The sequence below is a fragment of the Carassius gibelio genome, chromosome A6 (genome assembly GCF_023724105.1).
Source record: "Carassius gibelio isolate Cgi1373 ecotype wild population from Czech Republic chromosome A6, carGib1.2-hapl.c, whole genome shotgun sequence".
Lineage (NCBI taxonomy): Eukaryota > Metazoa > Chordata > Actinopteri > Cypriniformes > Cyprinidae > Carassius > Carassius gibelio.
In genome coordinates this window covers 17,408,125-17,430,281 of record NC_068376.1, presented here as the reverse complement: position 1 = coordinate 17,430,281, position 22,157 = coordinate 17,408,125, and the positions used below count along the sequence as shown (strand labels likewise).

General features: G+C 36.8%; 1 protein-coding gene across 3 annotated transcripts; it reads right to left on the bottom strand.

The window, feature by feature from the left end:
• Window positions 1-112: 112 nt before the first annotated feature.
• sap130a (Sin3A-associated protein a) lies at window positions 113-21,795 on the bottom strand. Of its 3 annotated transcripts, none has more exons than XM_052599475.1 (21): window positions 21,697-21,795; window positions 20,789-20,899; window positions 19,610-19,881; window positions 18,140-18,304; window positions 17,915-18,035; window positions 16,877-17,001; window positions 14,172-14,296; window positions 13,934-14,078; window positions 13,171-13,261; window positions 12,979-13,083; window positions 9,551-9,692; window positions 9,187-9,305; window positions 8,821-9,102; window positions 8,072-8,249; window positions 6,761-6,859; window positions 5,858-6,213; window positions 4,799-5,053; window positions 3,713-3,838; window positions 3,491-3,594; window positions 3,216-3,329; window positions 113-2,323 (listed from the first exon to the last, which is right to left on the bottom strand). In XM_052599475.1, exons 2-21 carry the CDS (start codon window positions 20,883-20,885, stop codon window positions 2,165-2,167), a joined length of 3,180 nt encoding a protein of 1,059 aa, XP_052455435.1. In that variant the 5' UTR covers window positions 20,886-20,899; window positions 21,697-21,795; the 3' UTR covers window positions 113-2,164. The 3 variants fall into 3 exon arrangements, with proteins under 3 accessions (XP_052455435.1, XP_052455437.1, XP_052455436.1); XM_052599477.1 differs by having other exon boundaries at window positions 20,789-20,892; window positions 21,697-21,752; XM_052599476.1 differs by lacking the exon at window positions 6,761-6,859.
• Between the last annotated feature and the right edge of the window lie 362 nt (window positions 21,796-22,157).

Sequence of the window (22,157 nt, the reverse complement as noted above, 5' to 3'; positions counted from 1 at the left end):
ATAACGGGGCAATCAAGCTGTAAATAGCATAGTGTCATAGTAACTCAGGGTGGAGCCATTCTGGAAAGCCGTATTTCCATCGGCCAATGATAAACTACACTGCAAGAACTCGCACAATAATTAAGAGTTTATGTGGTGTGGTGTTTTTTGGTCACATGGAGTTTATAGAACAGGTTCTCTCAACAGAGTCAAGAATGAACAGAAAAAAAAAATATATATATATATATCCTTAGCAAACAACATTTTTGACCTTAACCTACAGGAAGAAACAAGGTTAGATAAAATATCGGGACACAATCAGTGCAGGAATGCTTACGGTCATTTTTTTTCTTCTTCACATCATGAAGGTCAATAATTTATTACACATTGTAAAAAAAAAAACTAAAAAAAATACTAACTTTACCTAACATAAATTAAAATTCAACTAAGCTATTTTTAAGATGGTTTGAAACATTAAATCTGTCTGCAATCACCCTTTACTAGATTGATTTAGAGTAAATCAAAGACTACTTTAAACATTTCTGAATGATGAAAATGGTAAACATCTTCACAATATTAGAAACATGGTTTTGAACAATGTGGAAACTGTTCTAATGATAATGAAAGGGGTTTACAGATTACTAGTGAAAGAGCAGGCCAGATTTCCTGCTGCATATCTGATTTTTCAATGGTTTTGTTAAAGAAGAAAAAAAAAAAAGATCCCCAACAACTTTCCGTAGCTCAAAAAGTAGAGCATGGCGCTAACAATGCCAAGGTGATGGGTTGATTCTCAGAGAGAGGAAGAACTGGTAAAATATACTTTGAAAGCAACACAGCTCTCTGGATAAAAGCATATGCAAATGGAAACAATGTACTGACTACAGCGATCATTATATTCAAAATCTAAAATCTACTTTCCTAAGTTCTTTCGGTAGCACTTTATTTTACAGTCCTGTTCCCCATGTACATACTATGTACTTATTATAGTAATTAGAATAACTATGTAATAACTAGGTACTAACCCTGAACCTACCCCTAAACCTAACCCTACCCCATTGTAGTTACCTTGTATTACCAGAACTTTCTTAGATAAATACACTGTAAGAAGAACACTATGAGTACATGTAAGTACATGTACTGTTAAATAAAGTGCAACCGTTCTTTCACTAGCCAAGTCTTGAGAGGTGTGTGTACTTACTAAACAAGGCTCTTTGTAAATGTATCCAGTTTTACTGCAATAGCACATAACAGTTACACACAGAAAAATAAAAGAATCTAAGAATGAAAAAAAAAAAAAAAACACCTTACAAAAGTCAAATTATTTTTCAAGCCCAGAACATTATATCTGCAAAACAGCACAAAAAAAGACTCGGTGAAAACCACATCACTTCCATTAAGAACAATTTTCTTACAATGAAACATAAAACGTTAGACACAATCTTATAATATAAATCCACATAATTATACCGACTCTGTCAAAAACACATTTGACTGCTTTGTACGACCATCAGTCACTATAACGCTTGAATGTTTACAGTGATGAAAAGAAAAAAAAACCTAGAAGGGTTAGAGGGCATTATATCTGGTTAGTACAAGACTATTAACACACATTTTCAAAGTGGAATTTCTGACTAATCTCGGACAGATTACCTTCAATTTTTGTAGTAAAAGAAAAAAGAAAACCCCACAGTTTCACCCATGTTACAAGGCACCAAAACATGGAAAGCTAACACACTCTTGCGAGCATGTGCATGTGTGCATCGTGTACTTGGTGTGAATCAAACTAGATACAGGAGTTACATGTAGCAAACATTTCTGATCTTTAAAGTCCATTACAGCAAAAGCATCGCCTCTAAAACTAAAAACTAAAATAAAAATAAGACAACATGTTTCTTTTAAATCGAAATACTTAAAGAATTTCTTTAGCGGGGAAACAACAACCATTGGTTAACCAGGCTGCCTCATACCTAATGGACAGTTTGACAGTCCACAGTAAGCAGCAGTTCCTGTAAAAACAGTTCAATGGTTTACAACCGTCTCTCTCTCTCTCTCTCTTTTCGAGACTGTAAAAGAAAGTAGATGATTGTGCACAGCAACCTGATAAACCATGACAGGTCCAGCTTTTGAAGAGTATTTCTGTGTTCGACTCCGCTGAAAGACAAAGATAAACCCGGTGGAGTGGCATCTATGCCCGATCCTTGCGCTTTAACTTGGAGCTCTTTTTGGGAGTCCCATTCTTGTTGAGCAGCTTCAAGACTCTGTCCTTATGGTCCAGTACTTTCATCATGGTGTCGCGAGCTTCAGTCACCTGATCCATCACAAGCTTGCAGCGCTGCATATTGCCCTGAACAGAGTAGGTCAAAAGGTCATGAATGTATTTCCAGTTAAGTTGTGCTTTGGTTTTTGGGCCAGTTGTTACATGCATAGATCTAATTGGCATCAAATTCATGATAGTCATTAAAGGGAAAGAATATTTATATCATTATTTCCTCACTCTGGTGTTGTTTCAATGCTTTTTTGTAATAAAGTGATTTTAGCACTCCTCCATATATTGACAATGAAGTCAAAAAAAATATATAAAGTATGATCACAGAATGGTCTTGTGCAACACTTGCCATATATTCCAAGTGTTCTGGACATACATGATAGGGATTTGCAAATAATAATAATTATTATTATTATTATTATTATTATTTAATAAAACTCCTGACCTTGGCTGTTGCTTTCTTGTACACAACTACATCATTCACAAAACACTAATTGGTGCCTCAGTTTACTTTTTCACCCCACCTTTACTCAAACCCCCAGAGCAATTGAAATATATACAACACATGTTGCATGGGACAATTCTTTGATACTTTTGTATCTTAAAAAAAAAAAGACTGCTGCTGGTCACCATTCACTCATTATATTAATGAGCTAGAGCATTATATTTGTCAAAAATTTCCCCTTTTTGGTCCAAAGGTTATAAAAAGTATATGCAGAGTTAAGAAAAATACCAGGTGATTAAATGATGACTTTTTAATGATGATAGTTCCTCAGACTTTTTTTTAATGATGATTAAATTTCTTTTGATGAAAAAAAAAAAAACCCAAAAATGAACAGATTTAGAAAAAAAAAAATGAATATATAGGTGGGAAGTGTACATTTTAGGTGCTGTATCTATTCAGTATTTCTCTTTCAAGGTGGTTTTGGGCATCAGCTCCATGGTGGCTAGGTAATCTTGAGATACTAACTTGTATGAGCTCATTGATGCGGTGCAGATCATCGTCAGCTCCAGCCCTCTTCTTTGGGATGAGGCCTTCCTGCAGGGTGGTCAGCCGGCTGTACACGTCATGCTCCAAGTTAGTCTGTCGATCAAACAAGAGAGGAATTATTTAAAATGTTACCTATATATGCAGCATTAACCACCTCAATAACTGGCTGGTATCATAATATATATATATATAAAACATAGTGGAACTCTAATTAAACCACTGTAGAGTCTTCTGGTGGAAATAACAGAACCCACCAGCTGCAGCAGCTGTGCGGCACACAGGTGCACTTTCCAGCCCTGAGCTCGACATGCTACTCCTCTCTGATTGGCCATGTCCTGAAGGCTGCCTTTCTTCTCCTCTGAGGAGACAGTAATTAAAGGATTTTGACTCCAATGACAATATTCAATAACCATAATCATAATAAGAAAGAACAAGAAAACAACTGAGAAAGCAGACAATGTTCAGAAAGTACTCACCTTTGACTCTGATGTCACTGTACCTCTGGAAGTGGTGATAGGCGGCCTTCCATGGGTTACGGTATTGGCGCAAAAGAGTGAGGGGCGGTCTGGGGCGGACTGGTACGTAACGAACACCATCCTCATCTACATTAATACAATCAATGTTACAACTGAACAGCCATTTTGGGGGGTATTACAAATTCACACTACTAACTTTTATCATCGGGAAATGATATGATGCATTGGAAAAAAGAATAAAAATAACATACAATATACAGCTAATGTTTGGTGAAAGTAAACTTTTGGAAGGAAACTATTTATGATTCTATTTATGATTTTAGACAGTAGTCCAAATTGTGGCATATTTACAAGTGATTTCTAACTCTAAAGTAGGTAGATCAAAAGTAAATATCACATGTTGACCGCTTTGTTTAATAAAAAATAAAATAAAAATAACTAAATATTTTCTGTCTTAATCATGATTCTAAGTAATAAAAATTAATTCTTACTGATGGATACTGCCAGCTCTTTTCTTTCGGTATCTTATGCTTCTCTGTGGTTGCTGCTTACTTTCTTGTATTAATATTTATTTAAATTTATTTTCATGAATTTACGTGAATAGTGTTTACACGCTCACTTAAATAAAAATTTGCTATTATGTTTTAAATGTTCGGTAAAAAAGAAAAATCCTTTTAATGGAGGCATCAGTATTAGTGATAATTCATTCATAGTGCTTGAAAAAAGCAATTAAACATTTTTAATACTAGTCTATATATTTATTTCACATGAATTTGGAGACTCGATGTGAAAATACAATTATGATCACACATTTCATAGCTATTTTCCAAATCATTTTACTGTCAGGTGCAATTAATCATGATTACTTACACTGGTGTGATCAATATAGATATGTATATTTTTTTAAACGATCAAAAGTTTTATCAGAAAGGATTAACTGTTTAGTGGAATTTACATAATCAGCCATTTTAATGTTTCTGACATTAATGACAATCAGTTTTGTGACTTGTTATTTGGGGCAGACTGCATCTATCAAATCTTTTTTCATGATTTCCAAAAGGTGTATATATCCACGGATAATCTCACCAACATATTCCCTAGGTGGAGACTCGTGTCTTTCAGGTCTGTTTCCGGGAGCTCGGCTGCTAGCTCTCTCTTCATCTGTGCTGTTGGTCTCCATCATCTCCGTCTCCTCAGTGGAGATCACATGCTGCTGTTTGCGGGGTTTCTTTCTTGGAGAGGCCCCAGGTAGGAGGTCTCCGGGTTGAGAAGATATGGCCAAGGTGGAGGCCTGAGAGGAGAGGGATGGAGCTGGACCTGTCGAAGAAGGAGCCAAGGGCACTGAAAAAAAGAGAACTCATAAATATATGGAGTACCCAAACTCCAGCCTTAAGATCTTAACTTATCAAAGCTGACGCGATAATACATTGCTTTTTCCTCATCATGACGTATTTTTGGACTGATTCGACTTATACTCAGGTGCGACTTATAGTCCGAAAAATACGGTAGTATCTTTCTCAAAATAAGTCAGTGATATCAATGCAAGCATTGGATAAGACTTGTTCCATAACAAACACCAGGTCCAATTTAGGTGATTACATAGAATTTTATATGCAATTTGCTTTCAGGTTTATTTCCTCCAGTAAATACTAATCTGGAGTATACATCTGTTTGCTAAATGCAAATGGGCTCCATCCAATATAATTTTGCTTTCATTTACTTCTCTTATGTGTGGAATCTTGGGTTTTATTTGAAAAAATAAAAAAAAACTCCAGTGTGAATTTTTTTTTTTTTTAATATATATATTATATATATATATATATATATATATATATATATATATATATATAATTCTTTTTTTTAACTATTTTCTCATATTCTACTTTTACATTTAGTGTTTCAACATAACATGATCTGTTTTCTGATTTTTAACATGATGATAAACTATGTAAAACTGCATTTAAAGTAATTTATTCCAAGATTATCCAGTACATCATTTTGTTTGATGGATATACAGTTAACAGAGTACCTACCCTTGAAAAGCAGTTGGGATGGTTAAATAACTAGTATCATAACGTCAAGTGTTTATAGCGGTTATGATATGTATAATAATATGTGGACTCCCGTTTTCACAAGCACACCTACCTGCTTGTGAAGTATCCATTGGCTCAGTTTCCTGTTTCACCTTAACCTCTGGAAGGCTGGAGCTCAGGGCAGCAGTGCTGGTGGCTGCTGGCTGAGTGGGAGAAGCCACTGCATTGGCCATGGAGGCAGGCACAGGGGGAGTGACAGCCATGGCTGCCGGCAGGGCTGAAAGAACGGCAGTGGGCTGAGAGGGAGGTGTCGGAGCTGGTGGAGCCAGAAGGGTGGGAATGGCCTGTGAATGATGCTGAGTAGGAGTGGACAGCGGCTGCTGCTCACCTCCGTGACTCGGAAGAGCCTCCACAGTTGCCATGACTGGGGACGCCATCGCAACATGAACATCAGATTTGGGCTTCACTCTAAATAAAGAAAAAGCAGAACCACATTATACCTCCAGATCTGCATGCATAAAAGCGGTTCGAGACAATCAGATCACATGCATGCAAACACTGTTAACAGGGTTCCCACATTTGATTTTTCCAGCAGGAATTTTAAAAATCATTTTCCAGTGATCACACTTAATTTAATGTAATTTCATGCACATTAAATACTGCAGAACTGAACATAACCAAGGAGAAATTTCCATGGCTTTTTCATATACTTGGACGCAATGAAGTAGAAATAGTGAAAGTTATTGTGACATACATCCAAGTATAACGTATTGAAACTATGAAAAAAAGTGTGACTTATAGTCCGGAAAATACGGTATATAGTACAGTTATTTATATTTTTATTTTCATCGATTCACTTGCATACATATTGACATATTGAAGTTTTTTGTGCCTGGAAATCAGACTTTAACTCCGATAGCTCCAAGTTATCCAGGACTGTGGGAACCCTGTTCTAGGAACATTGTCTTTTGTCCTATTTTGAATAGGAAAAGAAAGGACTTCAGGCAGGGCTTACCCCGCTGGGCGAGGGGATCCCGAGAGCCTCATCCCACTATCCATTCGGCCAGCATTATGCTCACTTGGCTGTGCTGGGATCAGACTTTTACGCACTGCCCTAGAAATACACCCCAAAAATGGTCTTTCACTAGTATTTTAGCAAGATACGCGCACACTAGGCTGGGTTACTTCTCAGGACATCAGTAATGAGAGACCAAACGAATGAAACTTAAAATGTTCAAATATAGCCACGTTTCCACCGCAGGAACTTTACCCAGGAACTATGGACTTTGGGCTGGTACTCAGTGTGTTTCCTCGATAGGGACCAGGAACTAAATAAAGTTACGGGTAAAAAAATGCCCCTCAGAAAGTCCCTGTTGGCGAGGTAGTACTTTTTCAAAGTTCCAGAACTTTCCGGGGCGGGACTTGGGCGCTAAACATCCTGATTGGTTGAGTTCACGCAGCATTGTGATTTCAACCACCATTTATTTGGATCATTTTCAAAATATTACTTCTATTGTGTTATGAAATGTAATTTTAGAAGTATTTCATGCGAGAATGTAGTTGTTTAAAACTAAAATCTGTGGTTTATTTATAGAGACAGCACCAATTTAAAAATGTTTATAGAACCGATTTCGGACATGGTCAGCTCCAGGCGATCAGTGGGAGCTCAGTCCTCATGTATCCGCCGAGAGCGGCCTCACCTCGGCTAGAACTTCTGATGTGTGCGGCTAGCTCTGAAGCCTCTTTAGTGGTTAAACATAAAATATAATTCGTTTTGGGTTAATCTAACAGGTAATCTTTGTTTTCTGTATTCAATTTATCTATATGTTAAAATGAAAATAAAAAAAGGCAAATTTATATAATATTCCATTTCATTGTAATGACTGTAAATACACACATTTCCCTGAACTAAGTACATTTCTCCCAAATCAAATGCGCAAAAACCGAACTAATGAGGATTTCCAAGATCAGCGTACTTTGTATTGAAAAACGCGCGCAGACCTACGTCCCCAGTCTATTTGCTTAATCTTCCAAGTACTTCAGACGGCGGTGGAAATGCAGAAATCAACAGGTCGGGGGTTTTCTTTTTTATAGAAAATATGAATTTATAAATTTCAGGACTGCCTAATTCTCACTACAACAATCGACTAGGGCTGGCCGAACATTAGTCACTGAGAAGAGGCTCGTTTGACCAATACAAATGTTCCGGGTAATTTCAGTGGAAACGCGGCATATGATGGATAGTTTGGCTCCTCAGTAGTTAACATACTATAAATACATATGTTATGAAACTATAGAAAAAGCTGTAGAGTGAAGGCTGACTCACCCCTCATTCACAGGTTTTTTGCGAAGGATGCTAGGTCGAGGGGAGGAGACGAGTGTGGGTGCACCTGTAGCCGCCCCCTGGGGGTGTGTCTGCACCATCGTAGTGACAGGCTGCGTGCCACTAAAAGTGCTCCCGATTGGATTAGTGACAAAAGCAGGACTTTCAGCCAAAACAACACCTGTATAAAAAAAGAATCTTTAATAAAAGATAAATTTTGATCAATTGAATCTAATTAATTAATGCTTGCCGAATTAAAGCATTATTACTTTTCCGCAAATAGTTTTGGTTTTGGACCCCAAACATTGGAACAGTAGTGTATATTAGTCATTAAATGGGTTCCTCTTAAAAATACAAATATTAAATGGGTTGAATTATAAAGTAACATAAATAAAGCTTATAATTTATGATGTCTGTCATAATAAAAGGAAAACAAACTTTTGCTGAAAAATGATGACATACAGTGATCAGTTTAAGATTTTAAATGATGTTTCCAAAACTATCACAAATGTTTTTTTTTTCTCTTTTTTTTGACAAAACTAGCTACATAAGACTACCGTGGTAACATTTAAAGAAAAGGCAAAAAATAAACAAAATGTAAAAGTAGTGGGTACAGTAAGCAAGGAAGTAAAAATTCCTTCAGCTGGTCATCCATACTGACAGCCTACAAATTATTTAATTTTAATATTACTATTCCCCAACCCCACCCCCTAACACACACTTACAATTTCTAAAAGGGGTGCTAAACGTACCTGGTGGTTTTGCTTCAGATTGTGGCTGTTGCGTGGTGACCGGAGCCTGTTGTACGCTCTGGGTGCTGATTGGTGCAGTGGCATGAAGCCCCTGCACTCCTATTGGTGCAGGCTGAATGCCCTGAGCAGTCATAGAGGCTGGCTGGATGTTCTGAGTGCTGATCTGGGCAGATGGCAAGCCAATGCGATCCACTGCCATCAGCATGGGGTTCAAGTGCACAGTGGTGGCCACACCAACACCAGCCTGAGCAGGAAGAGTTGAGCTCTGAGCTGAAGCCGTTACTAGGGAATAAAGCACAGAGTCTGTGTTAATGGTCTAAGAAACATCGCAATATTAGCACAGAGGTTCTGTTGTCTTGAGTTTACCTGGGTAGGGGCGGATGCTGGAGACCGAGCTGGTGATGGGGGTGTAGGTGTGGGTCAGAGGATACGGGGATGAAGGGTATGTGGGTAGAAAGTACTGAAACTGCACTGGCACTGGCGGCCTGCCGAAGAACACAACGGTTAACACAACACAAGCTTCAATTCACTGATTGCTTTGGCTTACTTGGATTAATTCAGGGGTGTCGAAAACCTACTCCTGGAAGTCCAACATCCCACATAATTTTCCTGAAGACCTTGATTACTTGAGAAGTGGTTCTCCAGGTGCAGGTTTGGACACCACAGACTTCATTCACAATTAACTGCCAGAACTTAACCATCACAAGAAGAGCTGTTGGAGTAGTTTCACCTGTTATCGCTGCGAGCCTCCATGGTGACAGGGTTTGGAGAAGAGCGATGGCCTGAAATGGGAATCAGGTTGGTCCTTTCTCCTGAGTACTCTGGCTGGATGCGTGAGGAAGTGTGGGCAATCGGTTGAGGAACCACTTTAGCTGATGAGGCCAGAAACATACAACAAAAGCTTGTACAAATACATTTGAACAGGTATAATTCAGTGTAAAAGTAACTGCAGGAAATATCTGTTTGCTAAATAAAGCCAGCAAACATGATTCTTTCTCTTTTTTTTTGGTTTCTGTACCCAATACGTTTAAAAATTACAAGTGCTATGTAAATAAAGGTATTGGTACTCGGTATCAGCAAGTACATAAATAAAATTATTGGTTTCATTATAGAGAGAGTTGTATCAGTGCATCCCTAGTTCTAACAAACTATCAATCCATCCATCAAACAAGCTATCAATCCATTTAAAGGGGGAAACGGATTCAATTTTCACTTTTTTAGCCTTTTTTTTTCTTTGCATGTAGTTAGGTTTCTGGCATGCCTGCCAACTGAGAAAAGCTGTAGAGGAAAAACACACAGCCAGTTTGTTATGCACTGTCTGAGTTTGAAACAGTGCCATCCAGCAAGCCGTTACAATTTTCAGCCGGTTTCTACATAGACAGCTATTTGAATTAGACCACCTCTGAGCCATAAATGCAGTCCAACAAGGCAGCAATTCACACTTCTTATGTCAACGCCTCATGGAAGAGAGGGCTGGAGTGGACAAGCAGCTCATTATCATTAATTGGTATTTATTTTTATTGCCATATCAGCATCTAAGGCTTTAACAAAAACTGAGTTTGGATAATACAAGAGCTACATTAACACAAATTAAAACAAAACAAACACAAAAATACAGCAGCAAAAATTATATGAGATTTTTTTAAATGAACATACAATAAAAAAAAAAAATCTAAAATCTTTTCTGGTAATATCTTACCGAACAAGCCCCTGAGTAAACGTAGGTCATAAAAAATGTTTTGTACTTGCATTACAAACGGGATATTCCAATAAAAGATGTTCAAATATATTAAAATTTTTAAACAAGGGTTTAAAGAAAACATGAATTTATAAATTTCAGGACTGCCTAATTCTCACTACAACAATCGACTAGGGCTGGCTGAACATTAGACACTGAGAAGAAGCTCGTTTGACAATTTTTTTTTTATTGACCGGTTGGTCGCAGAAAAAATTACTTCAAAGGAAGTGTCAAAGTCTGCGGTCCAGGAAGGAAAGATCATTAACACGGCTGCTCCATGTGGTAATTACGTTGAACAAGAAATCCAAAGTGTGGATTTATATCAAGGAGGTAAAAGATGACCCCAAAAACATGACACCCAAACTCTGCAGGAAAAATATGCCTTTGATTTATCACCCTCTATCATGGCTTATTATGTGAAACATGCACTTTAGCCATGTACATTCGGCACTTTCTGTGGCTGCTTGCTCTGATGTTAGCATTAACCAAAATAAATTACTATTAATTGTAATACACAAAATAAAAACACTATTATTATAATTTTTATTAATTTTATTATATTTGTCCTACATTTAAAAATATTTTCACAATTTAGTTAAAAAAAGGCTGTTATTTCTGTTCAAAAAGTTACGATGTTGAGGCTACTTGTCCTCACTAGGGTTGTGCCGATAGACGATACTATCGACGATAGTCAGAGATATCGACATAAACAGATTTTCCTATTAATGTATTAGATTATAATAATAATAACTATTATTTTTATTAGGCTGCTTATTATAATTCGGCTATCAAACTGCCCAGCTATTTCACTTCATCACTGCATTTCTCTCACATACACACACACGCACACACACACGCGAGCGAGCACAGGAGGATTAAAGTCTGTAGTCGCTGAAGTTGTCCACTTTGACTCGGATAACTCGTTAAATCCATGAAATGAAAGATATAGAAAACGAGAAGTTGATGTCCCACACATTTAATGGCTGCTACACGGCATCACGCTCTTCTCAAACATGAGAGATTAACTCTTTCTTAGCGTTACAAATAAAATAAAGACAAAACAATAACAAGGCGGCAGAGCAAACTTATCATCCATAGTGGTTCTCACGTAGATGTAGAAGGACTACGTGAGAACCACTATGGATGATAAGTTCGCTCTGCCGCCTTGTTATTATTTTCATGCACTCTATAATGTAATGCATGCAAAATACATAGTTTCGGCCATTACTAAGTCTCCATCCACAAACAGACGTACATCGTCTGCAGATAGAAGGTATTTCATTGCACTTTAACAAGTAATCTGAACGGCCTATATATGTGCAATATTTTAAACGAGCCCTCACTAACTGAGTTTAATGTCACAGTTATGTTAGTATGCATCTCATTCTTGTTTCTGTGACAGTTGCGTCCGACTATATATAAACTAGCTGTTTTAAATACAGTATTTTTATATTTAACGTTAGTTTATCAGTATGTTTAAAAAAAAAAAATGTTATTACTGGTGATTCCATAGACTCTCTCTTGCGCACCTGCGAGGTTTAAAACACCAGAACAAAGAGTCTCTCTCTTGCTCCATGCACAATAAGATTGTGAATCGTCGATCTCACGGGCTGACGATATGACAATTTGAAAAATGACCGTATCACCCAACACAAGTCATCACCTGCTTATTTTTGCACTAATTTCTCCAATGTTTCATTTTTCTTGTTTATAATTCCTATAATGTCCAACAATAAAAAAAAAAAAAAAAACTAAATATTTTATAAGAAAAGACTGTTTTCATTTATAGGCTATTTATATTGCTTGCATTCTGAACTCTGATAAAAAAATGCATGTTTCCATGCAACGTTGAAGCTACTTGTCTGTAAACCGGATTAGTTTTCACACTAATATTTCTCCTTGCTATTTTTCCAATACATTAACAATCATTACTTTTGCCAGTGTCACTTTGGCTCATGATGTGTGTGCACAAGGGTACTTAATTTATATTTTAAAGGCTTATTATTATGGTTTACCATCTATCTGTAACACAGACAATGTCAAAAATATTACACCGTCTACACCGAATGAGACTGTTGTCATGTTGCATCACTATCTATAGCATTGCATTCGCATTATAAAGGACATAATAATGCTTTATTCTGCATGATCAAAGTCTAGATCCCTTAACCCTGCCCAATATCTAAACATAAATACTACAAACAACTACCTTACTATCAATAACTATCAATTAAACTATCAAGCAGCAAATTAGGAGTTTATTGAGGGAAAGCTCTTAGTTATGTGTTCCCTAATTAAAAGAGTTACCTAACATTTCTTCTCAGCCCTGAAAATCTAACTTTTCCCTGATTTGACTCAGAAAGCCTCACTATGCATTTATAAAAAATACTGAACATCATAAACACGTGGGTTGTGCTTACCGACAGGGATGGCAGAGGTGGTCACCGCTGTAGCATGGGAGGAGTGAGAGGCCATTGTCATGGTGACAATAGTGCTACTGGTCATTTGGGTGTGTGGTGCAGAGCCTGTTTTGGGGTACACAGAGTTTACATGAAGTTATGAATCACATGGAAATGTGTCACTGTAAATGAAATGTTGGGGGACAAAGTTACCTGTAGAAGCAGCTGAAGTAGCAGTGTTGGTAGCTAAGATCGGAGCTACAGTGGCAGCGGCAACAGGGGTCACAGTGTTAAAGATCGGCTTCTGCAGACAAAAAAAAAAAAATTAGTTAAAGAAAGTTTGTGGCATTATGTTCCATCAAGAACACCCTATAACCTACCGATGCATAAACATAGAATATTCTGCTAAAATACAATCTAGATATGCAGAACTAACGGATTCTATATATATTTCAAACTGTAAATACTTTAAACTTTCAAACTAAGGTCCAGGGACATCCAAGTGGGCACAAGAGAAACATTTCAGAGAAAAAAAAGTCAACATGTTAAGAGATTAATTAAAAATGTTTAAAGTAATCAACTTTCTACTGAAAGCCATAGTCCCCCCCCCCCCCCCACATTATAAGATTGAATAAAATCTGCTATATTATAAAGATTTATACAAACATTACTCTAACAGTGGGTTGAAACATGACACACTATCAACTTAAAAAGTTATTTTCAGATCATATTTTAATTAGATTGGGCTTTAGTACACTGAAAATAGCAAACCATTAATTCATTGATCTTATTTATTTTTCAAACAAACATCATATTAAAAGCATCAATCTCATACTTTAGATTTTTTCTAATACAGTACAAAAGCATCTACATACATGACCCACACTATATAGCTTGCTTTATATTTTCGGGTGTACTGTGGGGTCCCTGCTTTATTTAAATAACTTTAGATCAGTAGGCTCATAGTAGGACTGACTTGTGTGACGGTGTGAGCAGGCTGGGCTTTCTGGGTTCCAATAGCTGGGTGTGAGGGGAGGGTGATGCGGGTGGCAGTGTCCCGCGGAGTGGGGGGACGCTGGATGTTGATGGTGGTTGGTGGAGGATGAATAGTTACTGGTCGCCTAAAACCACAAATTCAAGATCATTGAAATAACACCAAACAATCTTATGATAATATGAGTTAAAAAAGCGAAGAGATGAATACAATCATTTACCCATGAACCATCTCGGCAGAATGTGTGACAGGGGTGTTAATGACTGGAGACTGGGTTCTAGCAGCTGGGATGGGAGCCACCATGGTAGGCAGAACAGCGGTTGAGGTGGTCACCAAAGGTCGAGACTGTGAAAAAGACACCATGCATAAATATCAAGAACTTTCAAGAACTCAAGAAAGATGTTGGAGATCTATGAACTGAATGTCATCTTTTGAAAAACCTTTTCACAACTCTGCAAAATGGCAGCGACAGGAAACAAAATGTTCCCACAACGCAACAGGACCTCCATGTACATGTGTTTTTATGACTTGCAAATACATACATATGGTTTTCTCTAATGTTCTGAACATTGTTGTAGCAAATTCTTCCGATTTACTTGCGAAAAGAAGGTGCCAAAACCAGCTGGCTAACAGATATTAGGTTCTTAATGGTGTTTGTCTCTGAATTTGTTGTTATTAATTAATTAGTTAGTAGGCCTGCATGATTAATCGAATGCGAATGTCGTGTATTTTGTCAGTAAAGCCGGTTCTGTAATCAGTAGTAAATCATCATCACATGCTTTCAGATGGAGCATCATTTAATACACAGAGCCGAAGTTCCCTTACAAATTTTATGTTTGTAGTTTACTTAGAATATATTTAATTATCCCATAACATAATTTAATATTCACTTGCAAGTGCCGTTAAACAGCACACAAATTACGACCAAAAAACCCCCAAAGCAGACGATTTTATTGTGCAATTATGAAATCGAAGAAATCATTCGCCATTATGAAAGCTGTTTGCTTAGCTTCTCAGTGAACTACGGCTCTGTGTAGTAAATGCTGCTCCATCTGAAAGCATGTGAAAATACTACATTTACTAACATTTTTACTCCAAAATCTCTTCATAACATCAAGTCGAGGGTTTGAAATAAATCCTTCTGTGAGATGATGTGGCTTCTTACACAGAATAAGGCTCGCAACATATTTCATAGCATTCTAAGCAGTGATAAAGGCATCGCATTATAAATATACTTTATTTCAAGGAAAATTTTAATAATAACAACTCAGATAAACCATATACGGTCATAATTATGTATTTATTAGTCACGCTGAATCCATAAAAGCAGTTCAGTCCGTCCAAAAAAAAAAAACGTGATTATGCGATCTCCTGATTTAATGCAAAATCAGCCAAAGGCCGCATATTTATGCGTGGGTCACATTTTTTCAAATATGCCGCACTTTCGCCGCATAAATTTCCGATTTCAGGAAGCAAAATATGCAGGGGTAGCATGATTTCATAATCCCTGTATTTACATTGCACATATATCTTAGCAGAAAGTTGAAAATGTTGTGTTTACTTCACACAAGTAAATCGCCATTATTTCCCAAATGGGAACCTTATGAAGTGACGTAATTACAAGACGTGAACATCATCTGCGAACTCCGCGGTGAAACCAGGGTGAAGCACGCAAATCATTCTCATTTGCCAACAAAAATAAGCGCAAAAGACCGCGCGAAGCAGTTACCCGGTGTGTTACATGACAGTGGGGGCAAATTATTTTGAGAGAGGGATGAGGATGGCGAATGATAGGCCAGTGTTAGAGGCTACAAAGTTAGTTTTCATTTTCACAGTGGACTGTTGTAGTTTCATTCAGAAGTTGATGCACCTCTACAGTTGTAAGATTGCACTTTTTTGTTACAGAATAGTACCAAAACCTTACAGTTGTAAGTATATTAGTAGTATGTAAAATTATTTACGTTGCAGTAATAGATTGCACTTTGCATTTCCTGTAAAACAGCATTTTTTTAATATTTTATTTATTCATTTTTACAGAAGTAGTTGAATATTCCTTTTGTAAAGCTAGATAACTTTTTTGACTCAATGTTTTGTAAATTTGAGCCATATGTTAATTAAGGTCTGAAATAAAACAGAATGAGAACTTAAATATTATGTGATTTAGTATGCTTGCTTATAGGAAGTCATAAGAAATGACTCTTTACAGTAATTAGTAGCCTAGTGAGAACAGGGTGTTGGGGGGGGGGGGGGTCACCTTTTTTTCTCTTTTTCATCTAAGTGCAGTTTTTGCTAATTCCCACAATTTCATCGCATAAAATTGCAAAAATATCCTGCTTATTCCATCGCATTTTTTAAGAAAAATCAAGGATCTTTTCCCGCAACAATCACAACAAAAATCTGCATTTTTCTGGAGGGACTGACTATAGGTATTTCCTGGGTTTCTTCGTTGAGACGTATTTGGAGTTTCAGCTCGAGAGCGCCCTCTGGCCTTTGGATGGAGATTTACTGCTGAGCACAGAACATTGCTTCACTGAAAGATACGCATGACAATCGAAGCTTCAATAGACTCGCGATTCCATTTTGATTTATAGTGCAGCCCTATTAGTTAAAATTTAATGATCAACAAATCAGTAATGCTTTGCACTGTATGTAAAAAAATGTGTTATACCAAGCTTAAAATATTTTATGGGGCAGAAACTGGGATTATGTGAAGTTATATTTTTTCTTTTAATTATCATTATACAGTAAATAATGAACAACTAGAAAAGTCATAGTGGGCTATCAATATCACTGTGGACAATGGGGGGCCTTGGAGTAAAAAAAGGTCACTGCTCTAAACATGACATTTACATTAAGTGCTGTTTAGATCGGAGCAGACTGTTGTGTCTAACTGTATGTGATCAGTAAGTTGTGAAGCCTCTGCACCTGAATAGGCTGATGTATAATGTGCTGCACAGCTGCAGGTTGGCTGGGGCCTGAATTTCCTCCTCCGGCTGGTCTGAGAACAGTAGGGCCTTTAGTGCTAGACATGACAGCTGCAGCAGCTGCGCCTGAAACACCAAACAGGCACAGATATTACTATTACAGTAGGCTAAAATTTGTCTCAAACAAACAAACACACCAGAAAAGTCACTTTCATCATGTAATGGTGACATAGGTCATTTCTCGCATCAAACAGACATACAAAACATCCAGAAAACATTTGAAAACTATATTTGCATTTAGCTTAAATTGACTAATTTCTAGGGGTGACCCCAAATAGTCGGCGATTCGATGCTTCGATTCGGGGAGCCTGATTCGACTACCAATCCAACAGTCGAATATTCGTGGGCTGTTATGATTATGATTATTATAAATAAATCTGTTTTGTTTCAATAAAACCATATGATTACTTGCTTTTGATATTTTATTTAAACCAATTATTACTCCTATTCATCAGAATAAACAATTGATTACTCTATTACCAAAATAACTGTAAGTGACAGCCCTACTGTAGATTAAAATTTCTGTACAGTCTAATCTCCATTTGTCATACCTTTCGAATGTCACCAAAATAAATTGTTCTTTTAACCTCAAATAAAACAACACGTTTAATTATTCCAGCTGCTGTAAGAAGAGGCTACAAATGATCCGCTACCTTCAGCATCGAATGGCAGCAAACTTGGAAACTGACCTGAACCACTCAAATCAGAAAACATCACAAGCTTACCGTTGTGAATCGGGGTATGGTAAATTTTGAACACTGAATGGTTATGTACTTTCTCAGTAATTGATTTAGAATCATTTTAATAAAAAAAAGTTACAGAATGCAGCTTTAAGAGTCTTCTTTTATGCTCTACATAAAAAGAAAGTACAGGTTTGGAAAAACATGAGAGGGAAGTGAAAATGTAAATGATGGAAGTTTTCATTTTGGGTGAACTAACCTTTCATTCAATAAGGTTCAGTTTGAATGAAATCACTGACCTCTGGGCAGATGGGAGGTGAAAGTATGGGGAGGAGGAGCAGATCCGATCTGTAGCGCAGATGCATTGCCCCTGAAGATCTGCACATTAGTGGCCATTAGTTGATGGAGATTACTCTGTCCCTGGAGAAACATTATTTGTCACAAAAAGTTTGTCGCAATTAGCAGACTGTGTGCAATCTAAATTTCCCTGTCTAGGAGGAGTTCACAGTTAATTGCGCCAATACCTGCTGACCGCTGATGGTTGCCACTGGTATGGAAGCTGGAGCAATGCTGCTCTCAAGGGGAACGGTGATATGTCCAGACACTTTGGCTGGAACAGGAATATGACCTTGGCTAATGGCCGGAGCAGGTGCTATAAGACGACTGGGCATAGGTGACTTCAGGGTAGCCTGGAGAATGGAGAAAGAAATTTAATAATAATAATAATTTGAGGGTTCAGGTATCCTAAAAGTTCAGGTGACCCTAATGCAGTGGTTCTCAACCTTTTTTCCACTGGGCCGCACTATTGTCCAAGTGCAAGTCTCATTTTTGATTTTTTTTTTCCATTAAGTAATAATTTAAAGCTTTCTATAGATATATTTATCATGTCTTTGAGGCATGTATTCGCAGAGTTTCGGTTTATTTTTTGTAAGCGCTCCTGTTCAAGACGGGATGGCTGAAAGCACATCGTTTTTTTTCTTTATTTTATAGAAGCACAACTTTTTGTTGATATTGTGAGTGCACACACATAAAAATAGACCCTTTACAGCTACAAATGATGTATTACTCTTACCTTTATGAGTAAATATTATGGCGTAAACACTGAAAAAAATGCAATTGATCATGCTGATGCCTTTATGTCCTGCAAAGTGCGCTTTAGTGCACTCTCCACACAAAATATTGGATATAGCGCACATTTATCTAAGTTTAACGTAAAAACATTGTTATATGCTTGAACTGTTTTATATGTTTAGATTTCATTTTAGATATGTCATGCTGATTTGAGAAGGCTAAATTGATTAAACATAGGCTATGATCAGCTCACCGTCTGCCACTGGCCGCTTTGTCGTTACTTTAAAAAACAAAAACGTATATTTAATGACCAGAAAAAAAAGAAAAAAAGAAACAAAATATAATCACTTTGCCATTACATACAAATTGTAATAATTGTAATATTGCTGAAACAGTAGTAAAGCTGTTTTGGGAGAACGGGAGAAAAAGCAGGCTGAAAATTTTCCAGCACTCTCCTTCTTTCACTGCTGCGACTACTCTTGTTTGTATGTGTTCCTTCAATGGCATTTTCCACATTTATTTTTCTCCCTTAATAACAAAAATGTCCATTCTGCTGCACACTTTTACTGGACTAATGGCTGCTGATGACTATTTGAACTGAATTCTGCCAAAGTGGGCACTTGTAAGTGTTCGTTAAATGTGTAACGTTAATTACATGAGTACAGGACTGCTCGTGTCTTAAAATAATATATAAAAAAAACTAAAAATTTGTACATAAAAACATTCACTTATATTTGTTTAGTACATTTTTTTTTATTAATGTAAAAACTAAAATGAATTGTAAAACTGAAAGTTACTTTTTTTTTAAAACTAAACTAGCATTTAAAGTATCCCAAATTAAAAATAATATATATATTTTCTGAAAACTGTATACATTTAAATTCCATAAATTCACAGGAGCGAAGAAAGTGAAATGAAATTACTTTCACAGAGCCCTCGCTGACGCCGGACTGCTGGCCCTGTAGTAGCTGTAATGATGGGGTGGCCACAGTTACAGGAGGGCTGGGCTGAATAGGCACATGCTGGGGTAAAGCAGGTGGCTGGACGAGAGCTTGGACCTGTGGGTAGGGCCTGACCATCACTGTCTCCTGCTTATCATCACGGAACGATGCAATTCCAGCTCCACTGCCACTGCTGCTGCCAGGTGGAGGATCCCGAGAGTGATCCACTTCACGGCTGCTGTCCTCACTGCCCACTGCAAAACAATATTTGCCACATTTTATCAGCCTTCAATATGTGATGCACATACCTACTTGTACTTTAGTACCTAGTTGATATTAAAATTAATATCAACACTGTGACATTGCATCAAATTTAAAATACTTATAAATATAAATATTTATTTTTTAAAATTTAATTTAAAAAAAACATATGTAAAGTGACATCAGAGAAAAAAAATGCTTGTTACAGGGAGCACATTTTCAGATTTTGAATAAAGATAAAGAAACCGTGGATTAACTTGCACAAAATTATTGTTAAAAAGTAAAGAGGGTCCATTTTGATTTAATTTGAACATTAAATTATGTGCAATGCTCAAAAAAATGTTTTATGTGTATACACAGTAGTTTTGTGAGTGCAAACAGACAGGATGAAAAAAATATTGCATCACTGGAACAAAAAAAAAAGGCAATAGCAAAAATCAATTGAGAAATCTTTTTTTTTTTTACTTGTTACTATATAAAGTCAATCATCTTTTCTTCTTTATTGTGATGCAATATGCACCAACCATCTTCTCATGCTCATACAATACAACGATAAAGCACTTATCAACAAAAGAGATGCTTTAAGAGCTTAATTACTATTAATATTATTATTTATTTTATAGCCATATTGATAAATAAGCTAATCAAAGTTTTGGCTGAATTGTGCCTCCTTGCAAACAAATGGTGCAAACCAGAATTTTCTAAAGTAACTGCAATTATTTGCAGAAAAAAATAAACAAATAAATTTCATGGTAACAGATGATGCAACAAAATTCATGCAATAAGGGGGTTAAATCAACAGCATTAGTTAAATGTAGTTCATTTTTCCATGTTATCAACTACTGGAGCCCATCTGAAGCGAAATGGTCTGGACTGGTGCGATCACACTCCTGACGTTACCTGATTGTGTGCCTAGAACGCTGCTGTCAGTAGACGTCTGGCCGGGTCCAGCTCCAGGAGGAGGCAGTGCAGCCCTGGGAAACTGCTGAGAACTCATCTTGGGTCTATTATCTGTAAGAAAAGACCAATTCTAGTTGAACAGTTTTAATATCTTTACTTAAAGAGCAAGGACAAATATCACAATTCCAAAAGAACTGGAGACCAGACTGTGCTTTAGAGGTGTGAAATCCTGCTTTCTGCAGAGTTCATTAAAGTTTTAACTATTCTCTTATCTGTACTTTTAAAGCAACTCCAGAGATTTAAAACACATGATTATGTTGCGTATAACTAGGGCTTGATGTGAAATGCACAATGGTGGCCCCATTCACGAGCAGGGTTTGGGACCCCAGCTCTAGAGTTCAGTCAGGCACATGTTATGATAGTTAGGAGACACCGACCAGGGGACTTATTTGCAAACAAAGTACATGATCGAATAAAACCAACAACAAACAAACTACGATCGACGCATTACAAAAAACACGATTCGCACGACTCGATTCGCTCTTTTACCAAGTAACAGCCACAAATACTTCAAATATTCTTAGGCGCGATAAGCACGTTAGCTGATAGCAATACCTGTCACTTTTGGTAAATTAATGTTTACTTCATGAAACGAAACCGGTTGCACGAGTAAATCTTACAAACAGCCAACAAGCCATGACAACAGAGTAACGTTAAATGTTATAACGTAAACGTTAGATCAAAACAGAGGCATTATTGCTGGTTGACAAACGCTATTATGAATTTGTCTATAAAGTGCAGGTTAAATACAGGAAGTATGAGGGTTCTTGCATGACAACAATATAGAAATGTACTGCAAACACAAATAAGAACTATAAGGGAAAAAAGAAAAGAAACATTAATACTACCGCGTCTCTCTCTGTCTCTCAGAAGCTATTCCTACTCCATAGTGTGAAAACGGCATCAACCAAAAAGCACGAAATGGCGGACCGGCGCAAAGGATTTCAAAATAAAACCCCCATATTATTTATTTCTCTGTATTTTTTTATGTCCTTTTTTTATGATATATATATATATATATATATATATTTTTTTTTTTTTTCTGCGATAATAATTATAAAATTATACTATTTATTGATCTATTGATTAAACAGTACAATGACATAATTAATATTATCAAACAATAAACATTATCAAACAGAAATACCTTAAATATTTTCATATTATAACAACATTGTTCAACAATTCTCATTACAAAATTGTGAACTTGGTGCGCGTTGCATTTTTAAATGCACGTAACCCACAATCACAGCAGTTGCAGAGATGGAGTTTGTGTGGAACTATGACATGAGACGCTCTGAGACACTGA